General features: G+C 45.9%; 1 protein-coding gene across 5 annotated transcripts in view; it reads right to left on the reverse strand.

Annotated features, from left to right (window-relative positions):
• LOC105494893 (lysine demethylase 4A) overlaps window positions 1–19,771 on the reverse strand; it is a 57,116-nt gene extending 37,345 nt beyond the window's left edge. For 3 of the 5 annotated variants that reach the window (XM_011763870.2, XM_011763872.2, XM_024796971.2), the window contains exons 1-9: window positions 19,619–19,771; window positions 16,714–16,890; window positions 14,277–14,452; window positions 8,409–8,523; window positions 5,760–5,953; window positions 3,098–3,147; window positions 2,254–2,357; window positions 1,721–1,858; window positions 791–1,038 (exon numbers count right to left, since the gene is read on the reverse strand). In XM_011763870.2, coding sequence (XP_011762172.1) covers window positions 791–1,038; window positions 1,721–1,858; window positions 2,254–2,357; window positions 3,098–3,147; window positions 5,760–5,953; window positions 8,409–8,523; window positions 14,277–14,452; window positions 16,714–16,851 — 1,163 coding nt within the window. In that variant the 5' untranslated portion in view covers window positions 16,852–16,890; window positions 19,619–19,771. Of the gene's footprint in view, window positions 1–790; window positions 1,039–1,720; window positions 1,859–2,253; window positions 2,358–3,097; window positions 3,148–5,759; window positions 5,954–8,408; window positions 8,524–14,276; window positions 14,453–16,229; window positions 16,367–16,713; window positions 16,891–19,322; window positions 19,412–19,618 lie in introns of those variants that run through there. The other 2 variants (XM_011763871.2, XM_071094346.1) reach the window with 2 other exon arrangements.
• Window positions 19,772–23,819: the final 4,048 nt, after the last annotated feature.

The raw sequence follows: 23,819 nt of genomic DNA on the forward strand, positions 1-23,819 counted from the left end.
ATATGGCCCAGGATAAATTCTCAGAGCACAGATCCCCTGGGGCTCAGCTTCCCATTGGTGCAGACTTAAGAAGGTGACTCTTCTTAAGTCTGCTCTAATGGCACTGCAGACTTAAATCACAACATTACCAATGCCCTTGAGTCTCATCCTCACTACACTTCTTTTTAAAAGACTCTCTGATATGATGAGAAAACATGACTTTTCCGGCTCAGGGGGAGCCCAACCTTCGCACATAAATGCCTTGACTCTCATATAAATAACCCCTTGCTCCAGCAGACTACACGCCCACTGCAGTTCTCTCATTCAGAAAGTGCCTGAATGCTCTGGCTCTCCGGCTTCTGGAGCCTTTACCAAGAACAATCCCTCAGCCGAGGCACAAACAGCATCTTAGAAACAGCCTCTCCGGCCGGGCGCGGTGGCTCAAGCCTGTAATCCCAGCACTTTGGGAGGCCGAGACGGGCGGATCACGAGGTCAGGAGATCGAGACCATCCTGGCTAACACAGTGAAACCCCGTCTCTACTAAAAAATACAAAAAAACTAGCCGGGCGAGGTGGCTGGCGCCTGTAGTCCCAGCTACTCGGGAGACTGAGGCAGGAGAATAGCGTAAACCCGGGAGGCGGAGCTTGCAGTGAGCTGAGATCCGGCCACTGCACTCCAGTCTGGGCGACAGAGCGAGACTCCGTCTCAAAAAAAAAAAAAAAAAAAAAAAGAAACAGCCTCTCCACAGGTCACAGGACCTACCCAGACACCTCTCCCTCACACAGCCACGACAAAGGGCTGCTGGGTTACCTTGTCTTCAAGTCTCCTTCCTCTCCATCCTCCACCCCTTCCATGTCCTCCTCTGGGCACTCTTCCTCGTTGCCAGCTCTTGGAGGCAGTTCACTCTCCTTAAGAAACTCAGCTGCTTCTGGCGTGGGCAGAGTATGGTCAATAACTGTGTTGTCCTTCCCAGCTTTCCAAAGTTTGTACCTTTCTGGCTGGAACTTCCTCACAAACACATCCATGGAGATCTTCACCATGTCCTTTCTACAGGAGCACTGTCAGCAGGAACCGGAAGAGCACCAGGTGAGCATACCTTGCTGCTTCCACCTCACCCCCAAGTCCTAGCTCCTCCCTCCACATGGAAACAAGTGCAAGATGGTTTATAACCAGATTGTTTTGGTTCACAGGCTGAGGGCATATTATCCTTGCAGGAACTTCAAATATGAAGGGAAGCAGGGAAAAAAGGGCAGAGAATACATACTACTGGGGCAAATCTACCTGGGCACTAACTCAGGGCCACAGACGGTGGTTAGGCTCAGCACTTAGGCCCCCAGGATGGTGAGCCACCTGCCCTTGGCTCCCTGTCCAAGCCAGGAACACACAAGCAAGTCTACTACTACGAGTCAAAGGCCTAGCCCTGCCGCTTCCCTAGAGTAAAGAAAACCCCTAGGAACTTCAACAGAGAAGTCTCAGAGTGGCTAAGGCAAGAATATTAACGTGTGTGGATGTGGTTTTAATGCCTAATGGACTTACGAACCTCATTTTATACTTCCCAAATCTGAACACATTTTTTAAAATTCCTTATGAACACAAAATGTTAGTACTCTGACACACTGCTAGCTGCTCGTTTCTGAATTCCAGCAACTCAAAGAAATATTCTAATCACCAGCCAACGTATCTAACCAGAATTTGCTCATTTTTGTCATGGTGTTATAGAAAGAAATCAAGCAGACTTACCAGCACAGCTTGCTTGCCATACTCAATCCACCGACGGGTAGCAAAATTGGTAGACTCCGCACAGTTAAAGCCATGGTTAAAGCCGGCATGGTAACCATAAGGGAAAGTGATCATAAACTCTCCGGCCTCTTGAGTCACCTGAACAAGAGCAGACTTGAAACAGCTGCTTCAAATGGCAGAGGTCCACAGAACTGGAATTCTGAGCTCCACCACAACTTAGCTGAGCAACAAAGGGTAAGTCATAAAACCCCTGGGGTCTTGCTGTCTTCTATAAAATTATGCAAAGCCCAGACATATCAGATGACATGACTATAATTAACCATTCCTCCAAATGAACACTGTTCAAGGGGATCTGACTCTCCTCTGGCACCAGGAAGCTAAAGTGGCCCCACCTTTAATGCTCTTAGATCAAAGGGTTGTTACATAGTTTAAGCTTTGGCCCCCCTCTTGGTATAGTGATGAACTAGAATAAAACTCTGTAAAAGGCCAGAAAGGGTGGTGCCTGAGAACTTTGGCATGTAACATCAGCTCACCTTATCAAAGGGAATTCCATATTTCTTCAGCATTAACGGGGAAATCAGGGTCATCTTGTGGCGGAGAAATGCCTCACAGCTTTGAGCACTTCCTGGGAAAAAGCCTATTTAATTGAAAGGGTATGGGTTAACACAGTGCTCCACACTAGCTCTGCAATCCGGAGTCACTTCACACCTGTGCTTCTCATCGGAATGATAAACAGAAAGAATCACCGATGTGACCTCCAAGGATCCCTATAGCTCCGCACCAATTCTAAGATTCTACAGTGAGCCTCTGGGCTCACTCCCATGTAGGGCATTACATGGGTAATGAAATCCTGTTTGGGAAACCAAGGTCACCCAAGCTGACTCTGTTCTTACAGAGCTTTGAAACTATTTAGGACCTTTTCTCCAGTCACTTGTATCCCTGATCTTTCTTCAGTAATGCAGCTAGAGTATGATCTACCCAGGCTTTCCTGAAGTATGTTCTCTAGACATACAAATCTATGTAAGTCCACATAAAAGAAACAAAGCATAAAATGCAATTTTTTCTTTAACATTTGGGTCTTTACTGGAAACACCGGTCATACTGGTCTGGTTCATTATCACTGGTCAAAGAAACACCACTGCTCATTAAAACTGAGGCACAGACAATCAAAGAAGAAATGACCAAGTCCTTGCTCAGGACAAAGGAAGAAAAGGCTCTGTCACTGCTCTCTTAAGGTAACCAATGTGGCTCACCCACATCTGCAGGCCTGCAACAGGACCTGCAAGAATCTGACCATGGGGAATGCACATTTTAGTGTAGAGCAAGGAGCACAGCTCATAGGAGAGTCCAACCCAGCAAACAGACGAGACACAGTACCTTTGGCGAGGCGTTCCAACCGCTTTCCATGCTCAGGTGGAACAGAGTACCTGCAATCACATGAGAGCATCAGAGGCTGGGCGGAGACAGGTACAGAAGCTAAGGGGCTTATTCCCACTCTCAAAACACCTTGAAATAGCAGATTTTTTTTAACTTCCCAAGCACTAGAAAGGAATCTGAAAAAATGAAATATTAGACTGTTTCGGCACAGGAGTAAAGAGTCCATAAAAAAGGTGAGTGAATTTATTTCTTCTATATTCATTCACTTAATAAGATGTTTATTAAGTGTTCACCATGAGCCAGGATTTATGGTACACAATATTACTCTCGTTTATAATGTTGTTCATATAACATTTTTTTTTTAAAAAAGGATGTCATTACATAACCTCAGTATTTAAAAATGCTCAGTATTTTTAAATGCTTGAAAGGCCTAACTGGGGGAGGGCTAGAGAGGAAGAATGGAAAACAAAGTGCAAGATGGATCCGACACTTAAGAGACCTAGCCCTGTATCTGCTGACGAACCCATTTTCCCTTTATCTCCCCAACAGCTACATACACTGATTACCCAACAATCAATTACCTCTCTACCCAGTAGGGTGTCTAAACACCATCGAAACTGTTCTTCCTAAAAAGATGAAAAGAAAAAAAGGACACCTAGGACTATTTAAAACTTTTGCAAAATTGTTAAACTTTATATTCTGAAACTCACAGTAACTCTATTTTAACCTTTTTAATCTCTTCTGAAGATTATTCCACAGTAACAACAAATCCTCCCACTACAAACAGCTTCATTATAAAACAAAACAGAGAAGGAGAGTTGACAAAAATGTCACCTAAAGGACTCCGGGATCCATCAGGCAACCCTACACAGAAGGCTCCGGAGGTCCCACTTCAGAGGACCTAAGAATGTATATAATAACTGGAAAACCTTCTTTTATAAGAGAATTCAAAAATCCAGGAGCAGGGAATTTTGGAGTCAACAATGGTGAAGACACAAAAGCTACATTTACACATCCTACAAGTCTAGCCTTCTGAGGAAGGAAATAGGACAGTAGTTAGGGGGTAATCATAGGCTCAAAAGGTTCTTTCCCCCCAGATTAGAAACTGGAAAGCACTTGAAAGAAGAAAGGAAAACTCCTGAGAGAGAACATGGCTGAGGATGCTGAAGAAAGAAATGAAGGTGGATATGGTTTTCATGACTTGCCATAATGCGCCCCATGGTGTCCCCTCTGACCTCATCACTCACTTCTCATCATTTTACACAGCATTCAGTCTACAGTAGACTTCCCCTAGCTCCCTAAACACACCATGCCTGGCTACTTTTGTATTTTTAGTAGAGACAGGTTTCACCATGTTAGCCAGGCTGGTCTCGAACTCCTGACCTCAGGTGATCCACCTGCCTCAGCCTCCCAAAGTGCTGGGATTACAGGTGTGAGCCACCATGACTGGCCCTCATGTCCTGTCTTAATCCAGGAGCTCTGCATCTGTGGTTCCAACTGCCTGGATACACTTCCCTCAATCTCCCAGCTGCTAAACCCACCACCATTCCACCCAGTTATGTCCTTCTCATGTTTTGGATCTCAGTTGTCACCTCTTCCAAAGAAGCCTTCTTTAATCTCACCCATCTATCCTTCCTATGTGGACCTTAGCACCCACTTCTTCCCCATCAGAGCTGTCCCCACACCATATGATCATTCTCTCACACTTTCTACCTCCTGACCAGTTGCCGATCTGTGTGAGGGTAGGTATTTCATCTGTCTTATTCACTGCAGTTATCTGCAGCACCTTCACTAAAATGCTGAGACAGGGGCCAGGTACAGTGGCTCATGCCTATAATCCTAGCACTTTGGAAGGCTGAAGTGGGAGGACTGCTTGAGCCCAGCAGTTTGAGACCAGCCTGTGCAACATAGTGAGACCCCATCTCTACCCTAAAAAAAAGAAGGAAAAAAATTAGCTGGGCATACTGGTGCATGCCTATAATCCCAGCTACTTGGGAGGCTGAAGTAGAAGGATCACTTGAGCCCAGGAGGTCAAGGCTGCAGTGAGCCATCATGGTGCCACTGCACTCCAGCCTGGGTGACAGAGTGAGACCCTGTCTCAAAATAGAAAAAAAAAAAAATGCTGAGACTCAAAGATGGGTCAGCGCAGAGAGAGGAGAGAGAACCAATGTTTGTCTCACCAACAAGAATAACACCCTGGAGAACGAACAGGAAGCATGCTGAATAGCCTCGCAATCCCTCGTGTGTTAAGCACACACTGCTGCTCCCCAAGTATTAATATTCTTTCTTATCGTAAGGAAAAGAAAGCTTTCTATCATCTGAGGGAGTGACTGTAGTCTTAGAAGTCTGCTGCTAAGAAATGCCTCAGGCCTGTTCAGAAAAAAAATTAGAAAGCAGTCAGATAGGCTGGAAGAGCCCTCGTGTCTTTGGGTAACTCTGCCAGTGCCCTGCTCTCTAAAGCCTCCCTACTCAAAAGGTGGTCTGAGCACCAGAGCTCCAACAGCATCTCAGCACTTGAAAGTCTGTTTGAAACATGGAATGTCACCCCAGGCCTGAACCAGCGTCTGCACTTTAACATAATCCTGAGGTGCTTCCCATGCACACCGAACGTGAGCCCGTGCTCTAGCACAGAAGCCCGGTGCCGGCTGCAGGCAGACTGTACCAGGACTTGGGTTCTCCGAAGTGCAGGTAGTTGATGCTGTAGAGGTCCATGTCTTCAGTGTGCCAAGCAAAAGATGTCTTCCACATGCCAAAGTACAGGTATGGGGTGTTCACACCCTCAATGGTGATCCCACTCTCCTTTTCCACCAAGTCCAGGATTGTTCTCAGCCGGCCAATATTCCACTCATCAACATGCTGCAAAGGCAATGACAGTCCGGGGCAAGTTACATTTACATATAAACCAAGGCTCTGAACCTACAAATCAGAGTAGGTCACAAGTAAGCTGTCATATTTGGAATAATGTCAAAACACTATGGACGTGAAGACCACAGCATTCCTCATTCACTTTCACAGCTACCACTGGAACTGACACAATTTACCTTCAAAGGGCAAATATTACTTTGTGAATACTAGTGCAGGGAAGATGAATGAAGAGATGACAGTCACCTGTTTGTTTGTTTGTTTGTTTTTGAGACGGAGTCTCACTCTGTTGCCCACGCTGGAGCACAGTGGCGTGATCTTGGCTCACTGCAACCTCCGCCTCCCTGGTTCAAGCAATTCCCTGCCTCAGCCTCCCAAGTAGCTGGGATTACAGGCAACTGCCACCACACCCCACTAATTTTTCTATTTTTAGTAGAGACGGGGTTTCACCATCTTGGCCAGGCTGGTCTTGAACTCCTGACCTCGTGATCCACCCGCCTTGGCCTCCTGAAGTGCTGGGATTACAGGCGTGAGCCACCGTGCCCGGCCAACAGTCACCGGTTTTAAACCCCAAGAGGAAAAGTTTGAATTGATGCTAAAGAAACTTAGGTCAAAAGAGAAAAAAAACTCTATGACCACACACACACAAAAAAATTGCAAAACATGGGAACTATGACAGTGGACCAGGTGTGGTGGCTCACACCTGTAATCTCAACACTTTGGGAGGCCAAGGCAGGATTGCTTGAGCCCAGGAGTTCAAGACCATCCTAGGCAACAAAGTAAGACCCAGTCTCTACAAAAAAATTACAAATAAAAAAAAGGTAGCCAGGTGAAGTGGCACGTGACTGCAATCTCAGCTACTTGGGAGGGTGAAGCAGGAGGATCCCTTGAGCCCAGGGGTTTGAGGTTACAGTAATCTATGATCATACCACTATACTCTAGCTGGGTAGCAGGACGAGATTCTGTCTCAAAAACAAAAAAACAAAAAACTATGGCAATGTTGTGGCTTTTTAGCCCTGATTTCCACCAGGCAGTGTCTTCATAAAAAAATGTGCAATATCCTTTTCCTGAGTTGTAATGGCCAGCTGGGAGCCCACTTCCTATAACTAGGCCCTGGATTATTATTATGCCTGACTTTTGTACCTCCCCATCCCAGATCCTTACAGCATCTTCTTGCCATTCATCCCTACAAGCTTGGCTCTCCCTGACGCCCAAAAAACTGTTATCAACAAAACTGGAATTCTTTTTTTTTTGAGACAGGGTCTCGCTGTGTTGCCCAGGCTGGAGTGCAGTGGCACGATCTCGGCTCACTGCAAGCTCCGCCTGCCGGGTTCACGCCATTCTCCTGCCTAAGCCTCCCGAGTAGCTGGGAATACAGGCGCCTGCCACCACACCCGGCTAATTTTTTTGTATTTTTAGTAGAGATGGTGTTTTACCGTGTCAGCCAGGATGGTCTCCATCTCCTGACCTCATGATCCGCCTGCGTCAGCCTCCCAAAGTGCTGGGATTACTGATGTGAGCCACCACACCCGGCCTGGAATTCATTTTTTTAACTCTTCCAATAACTGATAAAAACATTAAAATATGGGCCAGGCGCAATGGCTCTCGCCTGTAATCCCAGCACTTTGGGAGGCTGAGGCACGTGGATCACCTGAGGTGGGGAGTTTGAGACCAGCCTGACCAACATGGAGAAACCCCGACTCTACTAAAAAATACAAAATTAGCCAGGCAGGGTGGTGCACGCCTATAATCCCAGCTACTCAGGAGGCCGAGGCAGGAAAATCACTTGAACCCAGGAGGTGGAGGTTTGTGGTGAGCTGAGATCACACCACTGCACTCCAGCCTGGGCAACAAGAGCGAAACTCCATCTCAAAAAAAAAAAACCTTAAAACATGAAAACAATTATGAGTGATAATCCCTGAAATGCCCTACTGTTTTTCAGTCATCAGAAGATATTCCCAAATATTTTCCCCTTTCACCATATTTAAGGCAGGACTATGTCCCAAGCCAATGAAAGTGGTTAAAATAGCTTTTGCCACAGAATCTTGTTTGAGGATTCTGAAGAATCTAAATGTATTTCTCTTCTTAAACGTATACCCCTTTCAGTATTCAGTCATCTTTCTTCTGCAGAAACCACATTGCCTCATTTCATTATCTGAGAGCCAACCCACCCTTTCAAGAACTCATCAGCTACCACCCACCGACTATGCTAACAACCCTTGAAAAGAGCACATCACCCACTTCACATGTAAAGTAGGAGAAATAAAATTCAGTCACATGCAAAATGGCCCACAATGAGGCCAGCACAGCAACATCAGCTGGGGGTAGATCATCTGTTCATCTACCCATTCACCAAACAGCTTTTAGGTGCCTACTACGTGCTGGGTCGAAAAAAAGGTATTACGAAATTACAAAAAATGCTGCACAGAGGGTTTCCAGTGAGCCTCACCTTTTCATAGAGGGTACCATTCACATCTGCACCATAGATGGGAGGATTGAATGTAAGATTTTTCCAGTATTTCCGCTCGAGCTCTTCAAACTCACTATAGCGTGGGGTACAGTACCTTTTGAAAGTAAAAAGAAACATGTAAACCACTTACAGGGGTTTATTAGGCATTATGAACATTACAAGACATAATCCCCTATTCCAGTGACAGCAAGAATTTCAAATGAACAAGGCATAATCTTGGCCTTCAAGGATCTAATACGTAGTCACTCCCGGAACGTCCCTTCCATGAGCACTGGGCCTGAGGAAGGTAATGTACGCAGAGATGTAAACCCACCTTCCTTAACAAGCACATCCTCAACTCTGAAGAGACTACTTAAACCACACCTTGCTGGATTCAGGTGGCCACCCAGGGAGAAAATGGGCTTACAAACCAAGACCCAAGGTCCCTGCATATCCACAGACAACCAAAACCCAGTAGCATGTGAAGAGCTGAGGCTTTCCAACAGCGTTCACCTCCCTGAACCAGCCAAAAGGAAGCTGCTCCAAGAGGACTCATTTGTAAGTGCCCCTGCTGTATGCCCAGCGCCCTACGCAGTGGCTGACACTCACCAAGTAATCACACCTAAAAACATCAAGTATTTTAGTAAAAATATAAAATAGCTCTAAAAATCTAGATTTTTGCACATCAAATATTCCAATTAGGAAAATCCGTACTCACATATGCGCATATTTATATCTACTTATCTACATATAAAGTCATAGAAATATCTACACTTTGGCCAGAGGCATGGTGGCTCACACCTGTTATCCCAGCACTTTGGGAGGCCTGGTGGGGGCAGGTCACCTGAGGTCAGGAGTTCAAGACCAACCTGGCCAACATGGTGAAACCTGGTCTCTATTAGAAATACAAAAATTAGCCAGGCGTGGTGGCACACGCCTGTAATTCCAGCTACTTAGGGCGGGGGCTGAGGCACGAGAATTACTTAAACCCAGGAGGAGTCTGCAGTGAGCTGAGCTAACGTCACTGCAGTCCACCCTCAGCCATAGAATAAAACTGTTTCAAAAAAAAAAACTATACCTTAAAAAGACAGGATCCTTGCTCTGCTGCCCAGGCTGCAGCACAGTGGTGTGATCACAGCTTACTACAGCCTTGAACTCCTGGGCTCAAGCAATCCTCCTGCCCCAGCCTCCCGAGTAGCCAGGACTGCAAGTATGCACCATCACACCTGGTTAGTGTTTTTATTTTTTGTAGAGATGGAATCCTGCAGTGTTGCCCAAGTTGGTCTCAAACTCCTGGCCTCAAGTGATCCTCCAACCTCAGCCTCCCAAAGTGGTAGGATTATAGAAGTGAGTCAATGTACCCAGTCTAAAAATATCTATACTCTTTAGCTTAATCACCATATACTGAAAATTTACTAAAAACAAACAAACAAAAAAACTTCTTTTAGATTCAAACCAGCCAAGTACGGTGGCTCAGGCCTATAATCGCAGCACTTTGGGAGGCTGAGGCAGGAGGATCACTTGAGCCCAAGAGTTTGAGACCAGTAACATGGCAAAATCCTATTTCTACAAAAACTTTAAAAATTAGCAGAGCTGGCCAGGAGCAGTGACTCACGCCTGTAATCCCAGCACTTTGGGAGGCCACGGCAGGCGGATCACCTGAGGTCAAGAGTTTGAGACCAGCCTGGCCAACATGGTGAAACCCCAACTCTACTAAAAATACAAAAATTAGCCAGGCATGGTGGCTCACATCTGTAATCTCAGCTACTTGGGAGGCTGAGGCAGGAGAACTGCTTGAACCTGGGAGACAGAGGTTGCAGTGAGCCGATATCACGCCATTGCACTCCAGCCTGGGCAACAAGAGCGAAACTCCATCTCAAAAAAAAAAAAAAAATTAGCAGGGCATGGTGGTGCACACCTGCAGTCTCAGCTACTGGGGGTGGGAGGGAGTAGGAGGGCTGAGATGGGAGGATCTCTTGAGCCTGGGAGATTAAGGCTGCAGTGAACCATGAAATTAGCTGGGTGTGGTGGTGCGCACCTGTAGTTCCAGCTACTCTGGAGGCTGAGGCAGGAGAATCGCTTGAACCCGGAAGGAGGTGGAGGTTGCAGTGAGCCGAGATCAAGACACTGCACTCCAGCCTGGGTGACAGAGCGAGACTCCGTCTCAAAAAAAAAAAAAAAAAAAAAAAAAAATTATTATTATTATGAAGCAATTTTAAGAAGAGTAATACACAAACCTTACAGATATTTGAAAAGGTGAAAAACTAATGCACATTCTAACTAAAATGGCAAAAGAAATATTATAAATGTATAAAGAGTAGACACATAAAGACCAAAATGAACTCATGGAGATAATGGGAATGAATTTAAAATTAATTAAATAAAAATCTGACTAAACAGGCCAGGCGCAGTGGCTCACACCTGTAATCCCAGCACTTGGGAGGCCAAGGCGGGCGGATCACGAGGTCAGGAGATCAAGACCATCCTGGCTAACATGGTGAAATCCCATCTCTACTAAAAACACAAAAAATTAGCCGGGTGTGGTGGCGAGCACCTGTAGTCCCAGCTACTTGGGAAGCTGAGGCTGAAGAATTGCTTGAACCCAGGAGGTGGAGGTTGCAGAGAGCTGAAACAGCACCACTGCACTCCAGCCTGGGCGACAGAGTAAGACTCCATCTCAAAAAAGAAAAAAAAAAAAATCTGACTAAATAACTCCCTTACAGATTGTCAACCTAGTGAATAATACATTTTAGAGACCTAACATTCTCTCTGAAATATAATTAACTCCTCTATTACCAACTAATCTGTTTCATGAAGGTAGGTTTTTAGGTCGGGCAGGGTGCCAGCACTTTGGGAGGCCAAGGCGGGCTGATCTGAGGCCAGGAGTTCGAGACCAGCCTAACCAACATGGTGAAACCCCATCTCTACTAAAAATACAAAAAAATTAGCCAGGCGTGGTGGCGGGCACCTGTAATCCCAGCTACTCGGGAAGCTGAGGTAAGAGGATCGCTTAAACCTGGGAGGCAGAGATTGCAGTGAGCTGAGATCATGCCACTGTACTCCAGCCTGGGCAACACAGCGAGACTCTGTCTCAAAAGCAAAAATTTAGGTTTTTACCTTAAAGGTAAGAATCTGCTATGTATTAGGATAAAAGGAATAGACATAGGGCTGGTTAATTTAAAAGGAAAACAAGTGTGCTGAAAGAAGATAAAGCGAGAACAGCCTGGCCAATATGGTGAAACCCCATCTCTACTAAAAATACAAAAAATTAGCCGGGTGTGGTGGCTACTCGGGAGGCTGAGGCAGGAAAATCGCTTGAAGCCGGGAGGCTGAGGTTGCAGTGAGCCAACATTGCACCACTGCGTTCCGGCTTGGGTGAGAGAGCGAGACTCCATCTCAAAAAAAAAAAAAAAAAAAGAAAGAAAGAAAAGAAAAGGCCTAATGTGTTAACAAAAAGGGAAGAAAGGCTGAGGAGACTGAAGCCCCTGGTGGAATTCCATGTGAGAAACAGAAAGCAGGTGAGCTTGGTCCTCATGCGTAGCAAAAATCAGACAAAAAGGATGGCAGGAAGGGTACAGCCTTTCACCTGCAGAGCAAGCCACATTTCTTTGACATGCCTTTATGTAAATTCTCTCATTGGCCAGCAGGTTGGCCAGCAAGGTAGATGTTTTAAGAGTAAGGTTGGCCAGGCACGGTGGCTCATGCCTGTAATCCCAGCACTTTGGGAGGCCGAGGTGGGTGGATCATGAAGTCAAGAGATCGAGACAATCCTGGCCAACATGATGAAACCCGTCTCTACTAAAAATACAAAAATTAGTCGGGCGTGGTGGCAGGCACCTGTAATCCCAGCTACTCAGGAGGCTGAGGCAGGAGAATCAGCGTGAACCCAGGAGGCAGAGGTTGCAGTGAGCCAAGATCGCGCCACTGCACTCTAGCCTGGCAACACAGTGAGACTCCGTCTCAAAAAAAAAAAGAGGTAAGGTGTCCGCCGGATGCAGTGGCTCATGCCTATAATCCCAGCACTTCGGGAGTCTGAGGCAAGGGGATCGCTTGAGCCCAGGAGTTCAAGACCAAACTGGGCAGCAAATAATAAAAAAATTAGCTGAGCATGGTAACACATGCCTATACCTCCAGTTACCTGGGAGGCTGAGCTAGAAGGATCACTTGGGCCTGGGCAGTCAAGGCTGCAGTAAGTCATGACTGCACCACTGCACTCCAACTTGGGTAACACAGCGACACCGTGTCTTAAGAAACAACAGAAAGAGTTCAGTTGTCAATAAAACTAGAAGATCTCAATTACAATTGTGATAAGTCAAGTGTGATAAGTCAATGAAAAGAAGGCAAAGAGTAGAAACAAAGTGAGACCTGATGAGAGAGAGCTGATGAAGCACAGGAATGCCACCCCAGCAGGGCAAAGACAGGCAGGCACAAGACCTGGCTCTGGGCTATGTGAAGGCACAGTATGTGTGACTAGCTGAAATCAAGGCATGTGCAAATCAAAAGGCTCAGGAAAAGCAGCAAGGAAAAAAGGAAAAACTTGTGGAAACTCAAAATTAAGGAGTGAATGGAAAGTGAGAAAATCCAAGGAAGAGGATTAGAAGGAGTGGTCAAGGCCGGGTGCAACGGCTCACGGTTATAATCCCAGCACTTTGGGATCAAAGGTGGGCAGATCACCTGAGATCAGGAGCTCAAAACCAGCTTGGCCAACATGGTGAAACCCTGTCTCTACTAAAAATATAAAAATTAGCCTGGCATGGTGGCAGGCACCTGTAATCCCAGCTATTCAGGAGGCTGAGACAGGAGAACTGCTTGAACCCGGGAGGCGGAGGTTGCAGTGAGCTGAGATTGCACCATCGCACTATTGCACTCTGGGGAATGAGTGAGACTCCGTCTCAAAAAAAAAAAAAAAAAGAAAAGATGGAGTAGTCAGAGCTGAACGAGGGAACACAAAATTTATTCTCTGTGAATCTCAGGAAAAATGAGAACTAAACATTAAAAACAGCAGAGAAGGGCCAGGCGTGGTGGCTCTTGCCTGTAATCCCAGCACTATGGGAGGCCAAGGCAGGCGGATCACTTGAGGTCAGGAGTTCAAGACCAGCCTGGCCAATGTGGTGAAACCCTGTCTCTAATAAAAATACAAGAATTAGCCAAGCATGGTGGTGCGTGTCTATAGTCCCAGCTACTTGGGAGGCTGAAGCAGGAGAATCACTTGAACCTGGGAGACAGAGGTTGCAGTGAGCCAAGATCTCTCCACTGCACTCCAGCCTGGGCAATAGAGTGAGACTCCATCTCAAAAAAAAACCCCACAGCAGAGAAGAACTGAGAACAGGCCTACACAAAGAAAAGTATCTCTAAAAGAGACAAGAAGGTACAGAGGAAGAAGAATGGAGTGACAGAAAATAGCAACCAGCTTGGTGGTTTACTCACACTTTGTTAATGTCAAAACAGAAATGAGCTAGCAGGCTGGATGGGCAGTGAGAAATTCCAGCACAATTAAACACAGAGCATCCCAAGAGAAAGGGAGTGGAACCAAAGCACTTTTGATGAGCAGGTGGTTATCAATACCCAGCAAAAGCTCCTTGTGCACCACCTCCAACTTTCTCCTTGCAACTTCAGAGTCAGAAAATGATTCTACTTCTGATGGAAAAACAATGGGATTTGTTGATATAAACAGGAACAGGTTTAGACTGAGACAGTCCTGAGAGGAGGAAATGCTTCCACAAAAAAAAGCAGAAAGGGAGACAACTAGAACAGAGCTGTCCTACTGAAAACACTGTTCATCAGGACAGCAGCAGTCCTAGAGATGCTAGGAGGATGAGACACCAGGGTCCTAGATGGTATATCAGGTAAGAAAGGGTTTCCACTCACTTATCGCTATTGGCTATCTTGCGGAACTCTCGAACAGTCATGGCTTTCTTCTGTATGTTGTACTGAGTAAAGAGGCCAGACTGCCCTGTCACCAGCTGTTGGATGGGGGCAGGAATGACCAAATCATCAATGTCATCATAGGATGCTCGTGGCTTCCACTCTTTTGGAGGAACAACCTGAAGGGAACACAAGAAACAAAAAGACAGATGAGAAACCTGGCAAGCCAGTCAGACACCAGGAAGCATGTAAGTTACCAGCCAACCTAACAGTCAATTTTACTAGACAGTTACTTTGATTTACCCACATTCACCAAAACACAGTAAGTCACAGGCATGCTAATCCTGATCCACTTTTGCCACCAATCAGCTGCCTAACTGCAATAACCTAAGGTAAGTAATACTTGTTCCCAGCTTCAGTATCTTATTTGGACACCAAGAAAAGAGACTGAAGAGTTGTTTCTCTCTTAATCTCATAGCCCAGTGCTCTCTTTAAAAAAATCACAAACACAATTTTACTTGATTTGGTCGACTCTATACTTATACAGAATTTCCTTTTTTCACATACTAGATTAGAATTTACATACAAAGAAGCATAACATTCTTAAAAATCTAATCGTGAGGCCAGGCACAATGGCTCATGCCTGTAATCCCAACACTTTGGGAGGCCGAGGCAGGTGAATCACCTGAGGTCAGAGTGTGAGATCAGCTTGGCCAACATGGTGAAACCCCATCTCTACTAAAAATACAAAAATTAGTGGCATGGTGGTGCTCAACTATAATCCCGGCTATCTGGGGGGCTGATGCAGGAGAATTGCTTGAACCCGGAGGCAGAGGTTGCAGTAAGCCAAGATCGCACGATTGCACTCCAGCTGGGGCAACAAGAGCAAAACTCCATCTCAAAAAAAAAAAAAAAATCTTATCTTTAATAGTTAAGTAAGATAGATGTGCTTTATGGAATACTATACAGCTTTTTTTTGTTGTTTAATTAGAGAGTACTGTTTCACTTTATGTAACAAGGGAGAAAACACACACACACACACACACTAGCATCTGCATAAGAACACTGAAAGGACATACAAGAAAATACTGAGAGAGAGCAAGACTCTACAGTAGCTACCTTCCAATAGCATTCTGTTTTACTCACATAAGCAAATTACCCATTCCAATAGTAATAAATTAACAAGACAGTTGACATGAGAAAAAAGAAGAATGAGTTGAATCCATAACTGACCTAGAGGGAGGAATATATGTTGTTAAAAAGGAAAAAAAAAAAAAGAAAGAAAAAAGAATGAACGAACCAACACAGGAATGTATATGGCATGATGCCATTCTCTTTTAAAAACAAAACAAATAACACTATCTTATATGTGTGTATGTTTGTATGAGCAGAGAAAAAGGTGTGGAGGGAGCTATTACCACTTAAGGAGACGGCACTGGAGAAGGTGGATGAAGATCAGCCTTTTCTTTATCTGCGTTTGAAATATTTAACTTGTAATAACCGACATTTTTTTTTATAACTTTTTAAATCTAATAAAGTACAACCAAAAAAAGCAATGTGCTACGAAAAACTGTACTACAGGCCCTGCTATCCCCGCCTGCTGTCATTAACCCAGCAGTAGCGTATCTGCAGATAAGAGGAAAGAGGAGGAAGGAGGATGTGGTCGTCTCAAGTCTCCGGAGGCACCAGGGTCCAAGACTGGTCCTCAGCTTTGTAGCCAATGTTCTTGCTTTCTCTTTTCATATTGAAAATGTAACAAGCACATATGGTAAGAAATTCAAACAACATAAAATGGTGTGAAAAATTTCCTCCTGACTTAGACTGAGGTCCCTGCCTCTCAGTTTCTTGAGGATCTCTCCAGAAATGCAGTTCTTTCAGCTTCCAGCACTCAACCTGGTTGTGACAGAATATATGAAGAACTGATTTGACTCAGGAAAAATAACAAATCCAACTCACAGGAGAAAGAAGTACAAACCAGAAACCAATTTCAAATTACAAGGACCAGAATACTCATGTTGGCTGGCCAGTGCATTCTCTCCCCTTGAAGAAAGTCCACATGGGAAGCCAAATTGCTACTAGAGTGCTGGATGAGACTGAAATGAGAGCAAGAGAAGTCAGATGGCATAAGCACTCACTGGTAGTTCAGTAACACTACTGCACCCAGCTCCACCAAGAGGGCTGAGGCACAACAGCAGCCAGGCCTGGAGACACTAGCTCTTTACCTCCCCCTTTCTGAAGATTCCAATTAGCTCTCTTCCTACCTAAAAGCAGAGATGCTTCTGATGTTAACAACGGGAATTAACTTGCAAATAGAACTGCATTCACTAAAGTCATCACCCCACCCAACTTTCAGTAAAACACAGTTCTGGCCCTTATTTAGGAAAAAAATCTTACTGCTGCCCTAGGTATCAAAACCATCTGAACAATCCCAGCTCCTTACCTTGGCCAGCCCTGCCCGATGAGCTCCTTGGGATTCAATGTAGGCAATGTATCTACTGAAGTTTCGGAACTCTTCCATAGTTGGATAAAAGGTCATTATCCTAGCACTGGGATTCAGAGTTTCAGACTCAGAAGCCATTTTCCCTCCTTTTTGAGGTCCCTTTAGTCAGACAGGAATCTGAAGAAACACATTAAGAGCATAAAATAATATAAAAATTAAAATTAAGTGCTGGAAACATCAATGCTGAAAACAGTAAAAGATAATATAGAAATTCAGAAGATGCAGTTAAGACTTCACACCTGGAATCTGCCTCTAGAAAAGTTATTTAGGGGCCAGGAACAGTGGCTCACGCCTGTAATCCCAGCTACTCGGGAGGCTGAGGCTGGAAAATCGCTTGAACCCGGGAGGCTGAGGCTGCAGTGAGCCAACATTGTGCCATTGCACTCCAGATTGGGCAACAAGAGCAAAACGCCGTCTCAAACAAAAAAAAAAAAAAAAAAGGAAAGAAAAGTTATTTAGGGTGGGGCTGTGGTGGCTCAAGTCTGTAATCCCAGCACTTTGGGAGACAGAGGTGGGCGGATCGCTTGAATTCAGGAGTTTGAGATCAGACTGGGCAACATAGTGAGACCCTGTCTCAAAAAATTTTAAAACATCACAACAAGAAGAAGTGATTTAAATAAACTAGAAATACAGATCGAAAAGGTTCTGTTTAAAAAGAAAGTGATGTATCAAAACTGCATGGATTCAAACCTTATTTCAACAGAGATATTGTTATTGCAACAGGATTGCTCTTGAAAAAAAAAAACAAACAGAAAATTGTTCAGCTAAAAAAAGGAAATTAATTTGGTTATTGGTCCTATCTAATAGTACAGCTAAAATGTCCATATTTTACCCTTATCCTTTCAAGCTACTCCCTTATTAACACCTTGCTAATCACTTTTCAGAGTATTAAACATAATATACTACAACTTGAAAGCCACGCACAGCTGGGTGTGGTGGCTCACGCCTGTAATCCCAGCACTTTGGGAGGCCAAAGCTCCTTCCTAGGGCACAGCTAAACCGGATACCTAATAAAAGTTAAGTGGCTACAAGATAACAAAACTTAAGGGTTCAAAAGTACTTTGATATTAGTAACATGATTTTAAAACCTTTGATATTAGTAACATAATTTTAAAACCCTAAAGTGAAACTGTTCTATCTAAACTAAGATGCAGTTTCAGGAGTACTTAATGAAATCAAGTTACAAACAAGTTCCATTGCACTGTACCCAGAACTCAAAGGACAAAATTTAAACTAGCAATACAGGGCAAACTTCATAACTGACTGGAGAAAGCCAAATAAATACTTTGTTTTTAGATGAGAACTTCAGCTAAATGGGTGCATCCCCACAGCTCGGTAACACAATAGACCATCTCAACTGAAAAAAGACAAAGCATACCAGTGAAAACAGGCCATTCTAGAAGGAACACTAGTATGTCCTTTCCTTTACGCACCCTCCTCACTCAGGGTGCAGCAGCAGTTCTGTACCCCGCTATCTGGGGCCCAAAGCTATGGCGGTTCAGCTCCAAGAGTCTCTTTGAGAGCTGGAGAGCTCAGAAAGGAGAAAACTGCCTCCAATCTACCAGAAATCTGGTTACAGCCCTGGGAGCAGAACTGTGTAAGGTAGGAGAGAAGGCAAATCCAGTTACCCGTATCTCCTAGGCTTCCTTTCCATCGAAAATAAGGCGTGTTTCTAAACAGGCGCTTTTCATGAACCTGGCAGAAAGTTTGCATGGCAGGTATACTGTTATCCCTGTTTTACATACCAGGAAATTTGCCCACAGCCCACTCTTAAATGCACCTTCCACTGCCCTATACTGCTTACATCCTCATCTCCATCTGGACTAAGTCCTTTGCAAGGGCAGTTCCAAGTATGGAGAAACCCGAAGTTTAATTTTGAAGACCCTCTTAAAAAGAAAAATGAATCCAAAATATCTTACTTTTGCAAATTTTATAAAAACATACAGTCATGTGAATACAATGTTGGGGCCCTTCCCCGGGCCTTCAAAGGGGCCCTAATGGGCTTCATCAGCCTCTGGCCCAATTCATCTTTGTATGCCTAGAACAATGCATGGCACAGAGTAGGCAATCGGTAACTGTTGAAAAACTGATTTCCTCACCCTCACCTCAACTGTTCATCCCTTCTTCAACCCTACGATTCCCTTCCCCCAATCTATTCCCTGGGGAAAGCTCCCGTTTCATGACACCTTCCCTCCCAATCAGTAACAAAGCCTAGTGATTCAAGAACACCGGCTCCAAAGTCACAACTCTGAATACAGATCCGGTCTCTGCCGTCTATTAGCTGTGTGACCTTGGCTGTGTGAGTTGACTAAGTCTCAGTTTCTCCACCTGTAAAATGGGGATCCCAACCCCCTGCCCTGCAGGGTCGCTGTGATTAGCTCAGATGATGCAAGCGAAACACTAAGCACTAGGCCCGGTACTTAACCACTCAATAAAGCTAGCTGTTGCTAACGACCCCCTCGGACTCCTGCACCCTTCCCTCGCAGCCGCTCCCGCGAACATCACTCCAAAGGCAGCGCACCCTGCTCCCCAAGGTCCCCGAACCTCACCGCGCACAGGTTCGGCCCCTCCCGGCCCCGCCGCCTTAGCGAGTAAAGCTCCGCCGCAGGAAGAAGAAAATAAGGCCCAGAGGACCCGCCCCCCTCTCCCGACGTCCATTGGCCCTGAAGATTGGAAAAGGCCAATCTCAGAACACATTCTGGAAGCTCCTTCTCCTATTGGCCGAGAAACATGCCGATCACTCACCGCTGGAAGAACCACCCCCACCGCCCCTCCCCCACAAAACTCACGGTCACGGCTACAGCAGCAAAGCGCCTCAAGAATTCCAAAACGCTATAGTTCTCACCTACAGCCCAAAGCCCCGCCAGGGCTTAGGCTCAGCTCCTGCTGTCGCCACTGGCCGATCCTACTGCTTTTCCAGCAGGCGAAGGACGAAACTCCGCCTCCTCTAAAGTCTGCATCTGCGCAGCCGCACAGAGTCAACCAATTCAAGGGTGGCTGCAAACCATACACCAGCCAATGAGCACGCGCCGCAGCCACCTCCCAGTCCCGACCTCAGTGTGCTCAGCCTATGAGCGCCGGCTCGGGCTGTTGCCAGGAGGAAACGCTGTACCACTCGGGACTGCGGCCAGTGAGCCTCTAGCTGGATCGCGAAGCTGGCCAATCATAGGCGGGCTCCTGGCCACCCATAACTAATCAGGGTTGAAAGAAGCTAGTACCTAGAAGTGGGCCGGTAGGGTAGATGGGTAAGGGCGGTGAGGTTACTACAGGATGTCGCTAACGAAAGGATGGGCCAAAGTTTTCTTGGGATGAGTATCCTCTTGGCCTAACGTGGAAATGTGTCGGGGCCTTTAGGGGCAGCTTCCGAGCTCAGGGAGTGCTGAAAAGATGACCGTCTTGTCCCGGTTTGTCTTGGGCGTCTCAGTTTTCAAAACAAAATCCTGCGTCCTTGGAAACCCCTCATTCGCTGTCAAGTCTGGACAGGGAAGGGAGGCTGCCCTGAGGGTTATTAGGACGGACCCTGAGGGAGGCTGTCCTTAGGGTCATTAAAAAGCAGTTCCTGGCCGGGCGTGGTCGCTCACGCGTGTAATTCCAGCACTTTGGGAGGCCGAGGCGGGCGGATCACCTGAAACCGGCAGTTTGAGACCGGCCTGACAAACATGGAGAAACCCCCGTCTCTACTAAAAAAAAAAAAAAAAAAATACAAAATTAGCCGGGCGTGGTGGTGCATGCCTGTAGTCCCAGCTACTCGGGAGGCTGAGGCATTGGAATCGCTTGAACCCGGGAGGCGGAGGTTGCGGTGAGCCGAGATCGAGCCATTGCACTCCAACCTGGGCAACAAGAGTGAAACTCCGTCTCAAAAAAAAAAAAAATCATTTCCTCAGTGAGCGGGGATTTGGGGGATCATTAGGAGCAGCTCTTGGGGCGGAGAGAGGGGCATCCTGGGAATCAGAAGAGGCACTTCTGGGGGGCTGGAGGGGGAGGGGGCTTCCTAGAATCATTAGGAGCGATTCCTGAGGGGTAGTGAGTCGCCTTAAGGAGTTCCCAGAACTGTCAAGGGTGATGGGGAAGGTCAAGTAGGAAAGTAAAATACCCACAACCAGAGTCATAAAAAATGTACAAAATTACCATGGGTGAGTAATGGGGTAGTGCCCTGGAAAGAGCTATATGGAGTCAGGCCTGTGTTCAAAACTAGTAACTTTGCTGAGCCTGGGAGTTCACATCAATACAATGGAAAAAATAATGCCTCGCGGATTTTGTAAAGATGAGAGTTAATGAATGTTGCCAAAAAGAACATATTACATAGAATGCTATGGACTTATGGTATGGACCAATCATCATTTCTGCATCAGGCTGGGTACATGCCTACTGAAAAAAAAAAGTGTTAAAAAAAAGTTTCAAAAACAGAAATGACTGTTTCAAAAAGAATGGCCGTTGGCTACACAGCCACAAGTCTTTCACAACAATTACAGGGTTTTTCTCCCTTACCCAGTAAGGTAATCGACAGTATTAGATAATAGATTATACTGAGTAGCTCACAAAAGTGCCGAGTCTGAAGAATCCAACTTACAGGACACATAAAGAAAACCGGTAGAATTCATCCACCACCGTCTTTGCTGCTGCCACTAAGCACAAGATATTGCAGGTTGCTTCACAGACTCCACTGTCCTGTACACGGATACAGTCGCTAGCACTACTGTTACTGTGTTCCATAAACTGGATTTTGCTGTATTTCCCGGTGCTGCCAGATGATTTCCAAGGCCCCTCTACTGTGTATCACTAGCTTCTAATTGGTATGTGCACGTGATAGGTAGAGCCTAAATCAAGTTCTCATGATATGCTCCCATTTTTCTGACCAGTTTTCCTGTTTCCTTTTTTTTTTTTTTTTTTTAATGAGACAGAGTCTCACTCTGTTGCCCAGGCTAGAGTGCAGTGGAGCGATCTTGGCTCACTGCACGCTCCGCCTCCCGGGATCACACCATTCTCCTGTCTCAGCCTCCCCAGTTGCTGGGACTACAGGCGCCCGCCACCACACCCGGCTAATTTTTTTATATTTTTAGTAGAGACAGGGTTTCATTGTGTTAGCCAGGATGGTCTCAATCTCCTGACCTCGTGATCCGCCTGACTCGGCCTCCCAAAGTGCTGGGATTAAAGGCGTGAGCCACCGCGCCTGGCCTCCTCTGTTTCATTTTTAAGATCACTTTTCCCCTTTTCCCTTTGCACAATTTTTTTGGTTTTTGTTTTTTGTTTTTTTGAGATGGAGTTTCGCTCTTGTTGCCCAGGCTGGAGTGCAGTGGTGCAATCTCCACCTCCCAGGTTCAAGTGATTCTCCTGCCTCAGCCTCCTGAGTAGCTGGGATTACAGGCGCCGGCCACCACACCCAGCTAATTTTTTTTTTTTTGTATTTTTAGTAGAGATGGGTTTCATCATGTTGGCCAGGCTGGTCTCAAACTCCTGACCTCAAGTGATCCACCCACCTCGGCCTCCTAAAGTGCAGGGATCACAGGCGTGAGCCACTGTGCCCAGCCCTTTGCACACTTTAAATGTCGATATTCTAAGCAAAACTAACCTATAGCAATAAAAGTCAAAGTTCTGGTTACTTTTAGGTGGGGGACAGGGAATGATGGGTAAGGGTGGCACAAAGAATGCTTCTAGGGTGTTGGAAATGTTTGTTTTCTGTTTGTTTGTTTGGTTGGTTTTTTTTTGAGATGGAGTTTCGCTCTTGTTGCCCAGACTAGAGTGCAGTGGCGCGATCTTGGCTTACTGCAACCTCTGCCTCCCAGGTTCAAGTGATTCTCCTACCTAAGCCTCCCAAGTAGCCAGGATTACAGGCATGTGCCACCACGCCTGGCTAATTTGGTATTTTTAGTAGAGACGAGGTTTCACCATGTTGGCCAGGCTGGTTTCAGACCCCTGACCACAGGTAATCCACCTGCCTCGGCCTCCCAAAGTGCTGGGATTACAGATGCGAACCACTGCCCTGGGGCAATGTTCTATTTCTTCATCTAGATGGTGGTTACGCTAGTGTGTTCACATTGTAAAATTTTTATTTATATATACAGACAGTTTCATTCTATCACCCAGGCTGGAGTGCAGTGGCGCCATCTCAGCTCACTGCAGCCTCTACCTTCTGGGTTCAAGCAATTTTCCTGCCTCAGCCTCCCAGGTAGCTGGGATTACAGGCATGTGCCACCACGCCCAGCTAATTTTTTGTATTTTTAGTAGAAATGGGGTTTCGCCATGTTGGCCAGACTGATCTCAAACTCCCGACCTTAGGTGATCTGCCCACCTCAGCCTGCCAAAGTGCTGGGATTATAGGTGTGAGCCACCACACCTGGCCACTAAAATTTTAAATTAAAAAAAAAATTCTTAATAGAATGGGAGGCTGGGTGTGGTGGCTCATGCCTGTAATCCTAGCACTTTGGGAGGCCAAGGTGGGTGAATCACCTAAGGTCGGGAGTTCAAGACCAGCCTGCCCAAGGTGGTGAAACCCTGTCTCTACTAAAAATTTTAAAAAATTAGTTAGGCGTGGTGGTGCACACCTGTAATCCCAGCTACGCAGGAGGCTGAGGCAGGAGAATCGCTTGAACCCAGGAGGTGGAGGTTGCGGTAAGCCGAGATCGGGCCATTGCACTCCAGCCTGGGCGACAAGAGCAAAACTCCACCTCAAAAAAAATAGAAGTGGGGTCTCCCTATGTTGCCCCAGCTGGTCTTGAACTTCTGAGCTCAAACAACCCTCCTGCTTTGGCCTCCCAAAGTGCTGGGATTTACAAGCATGAACACTCCCGGCTGTGAAAATTAACTGATCTGTATGCTTGAAAGTTGTGCTTTTTTTTTTTTTTTTTTTTTTTTTTTTTTTTTTTGTGAGACAGAATCTTGCTCTCTCCCCCAGTCTGGAGTGCAGTGGCATGATCTCAGCTCACTGCAAGCTCTGCCTTCCGGGTTCACACCATTCTCCTGCCTCAGCTCCCGAGTAGCTGGGACTACAGGTGCCCACCACCACACCTGGCTAATTTTTTTGTATTTTTAGTAGAGACGGGGTTTCA

This window comes from Macaca nemestrina, chromosome 1 (assembly GCF_043159975.1).
Source record: "Macaca nemestrina isolate mMacNem1 chromosome 1, mMacNem.hap1, whole genome shotgun sequence".
NCBI classification, from domain to species: domain Eukaryota; kingdom Metazoa; phylum Chordata; class Mammalia; order Primates; family Cercopithecidae; genus Macaca; species Macaca nemestrina.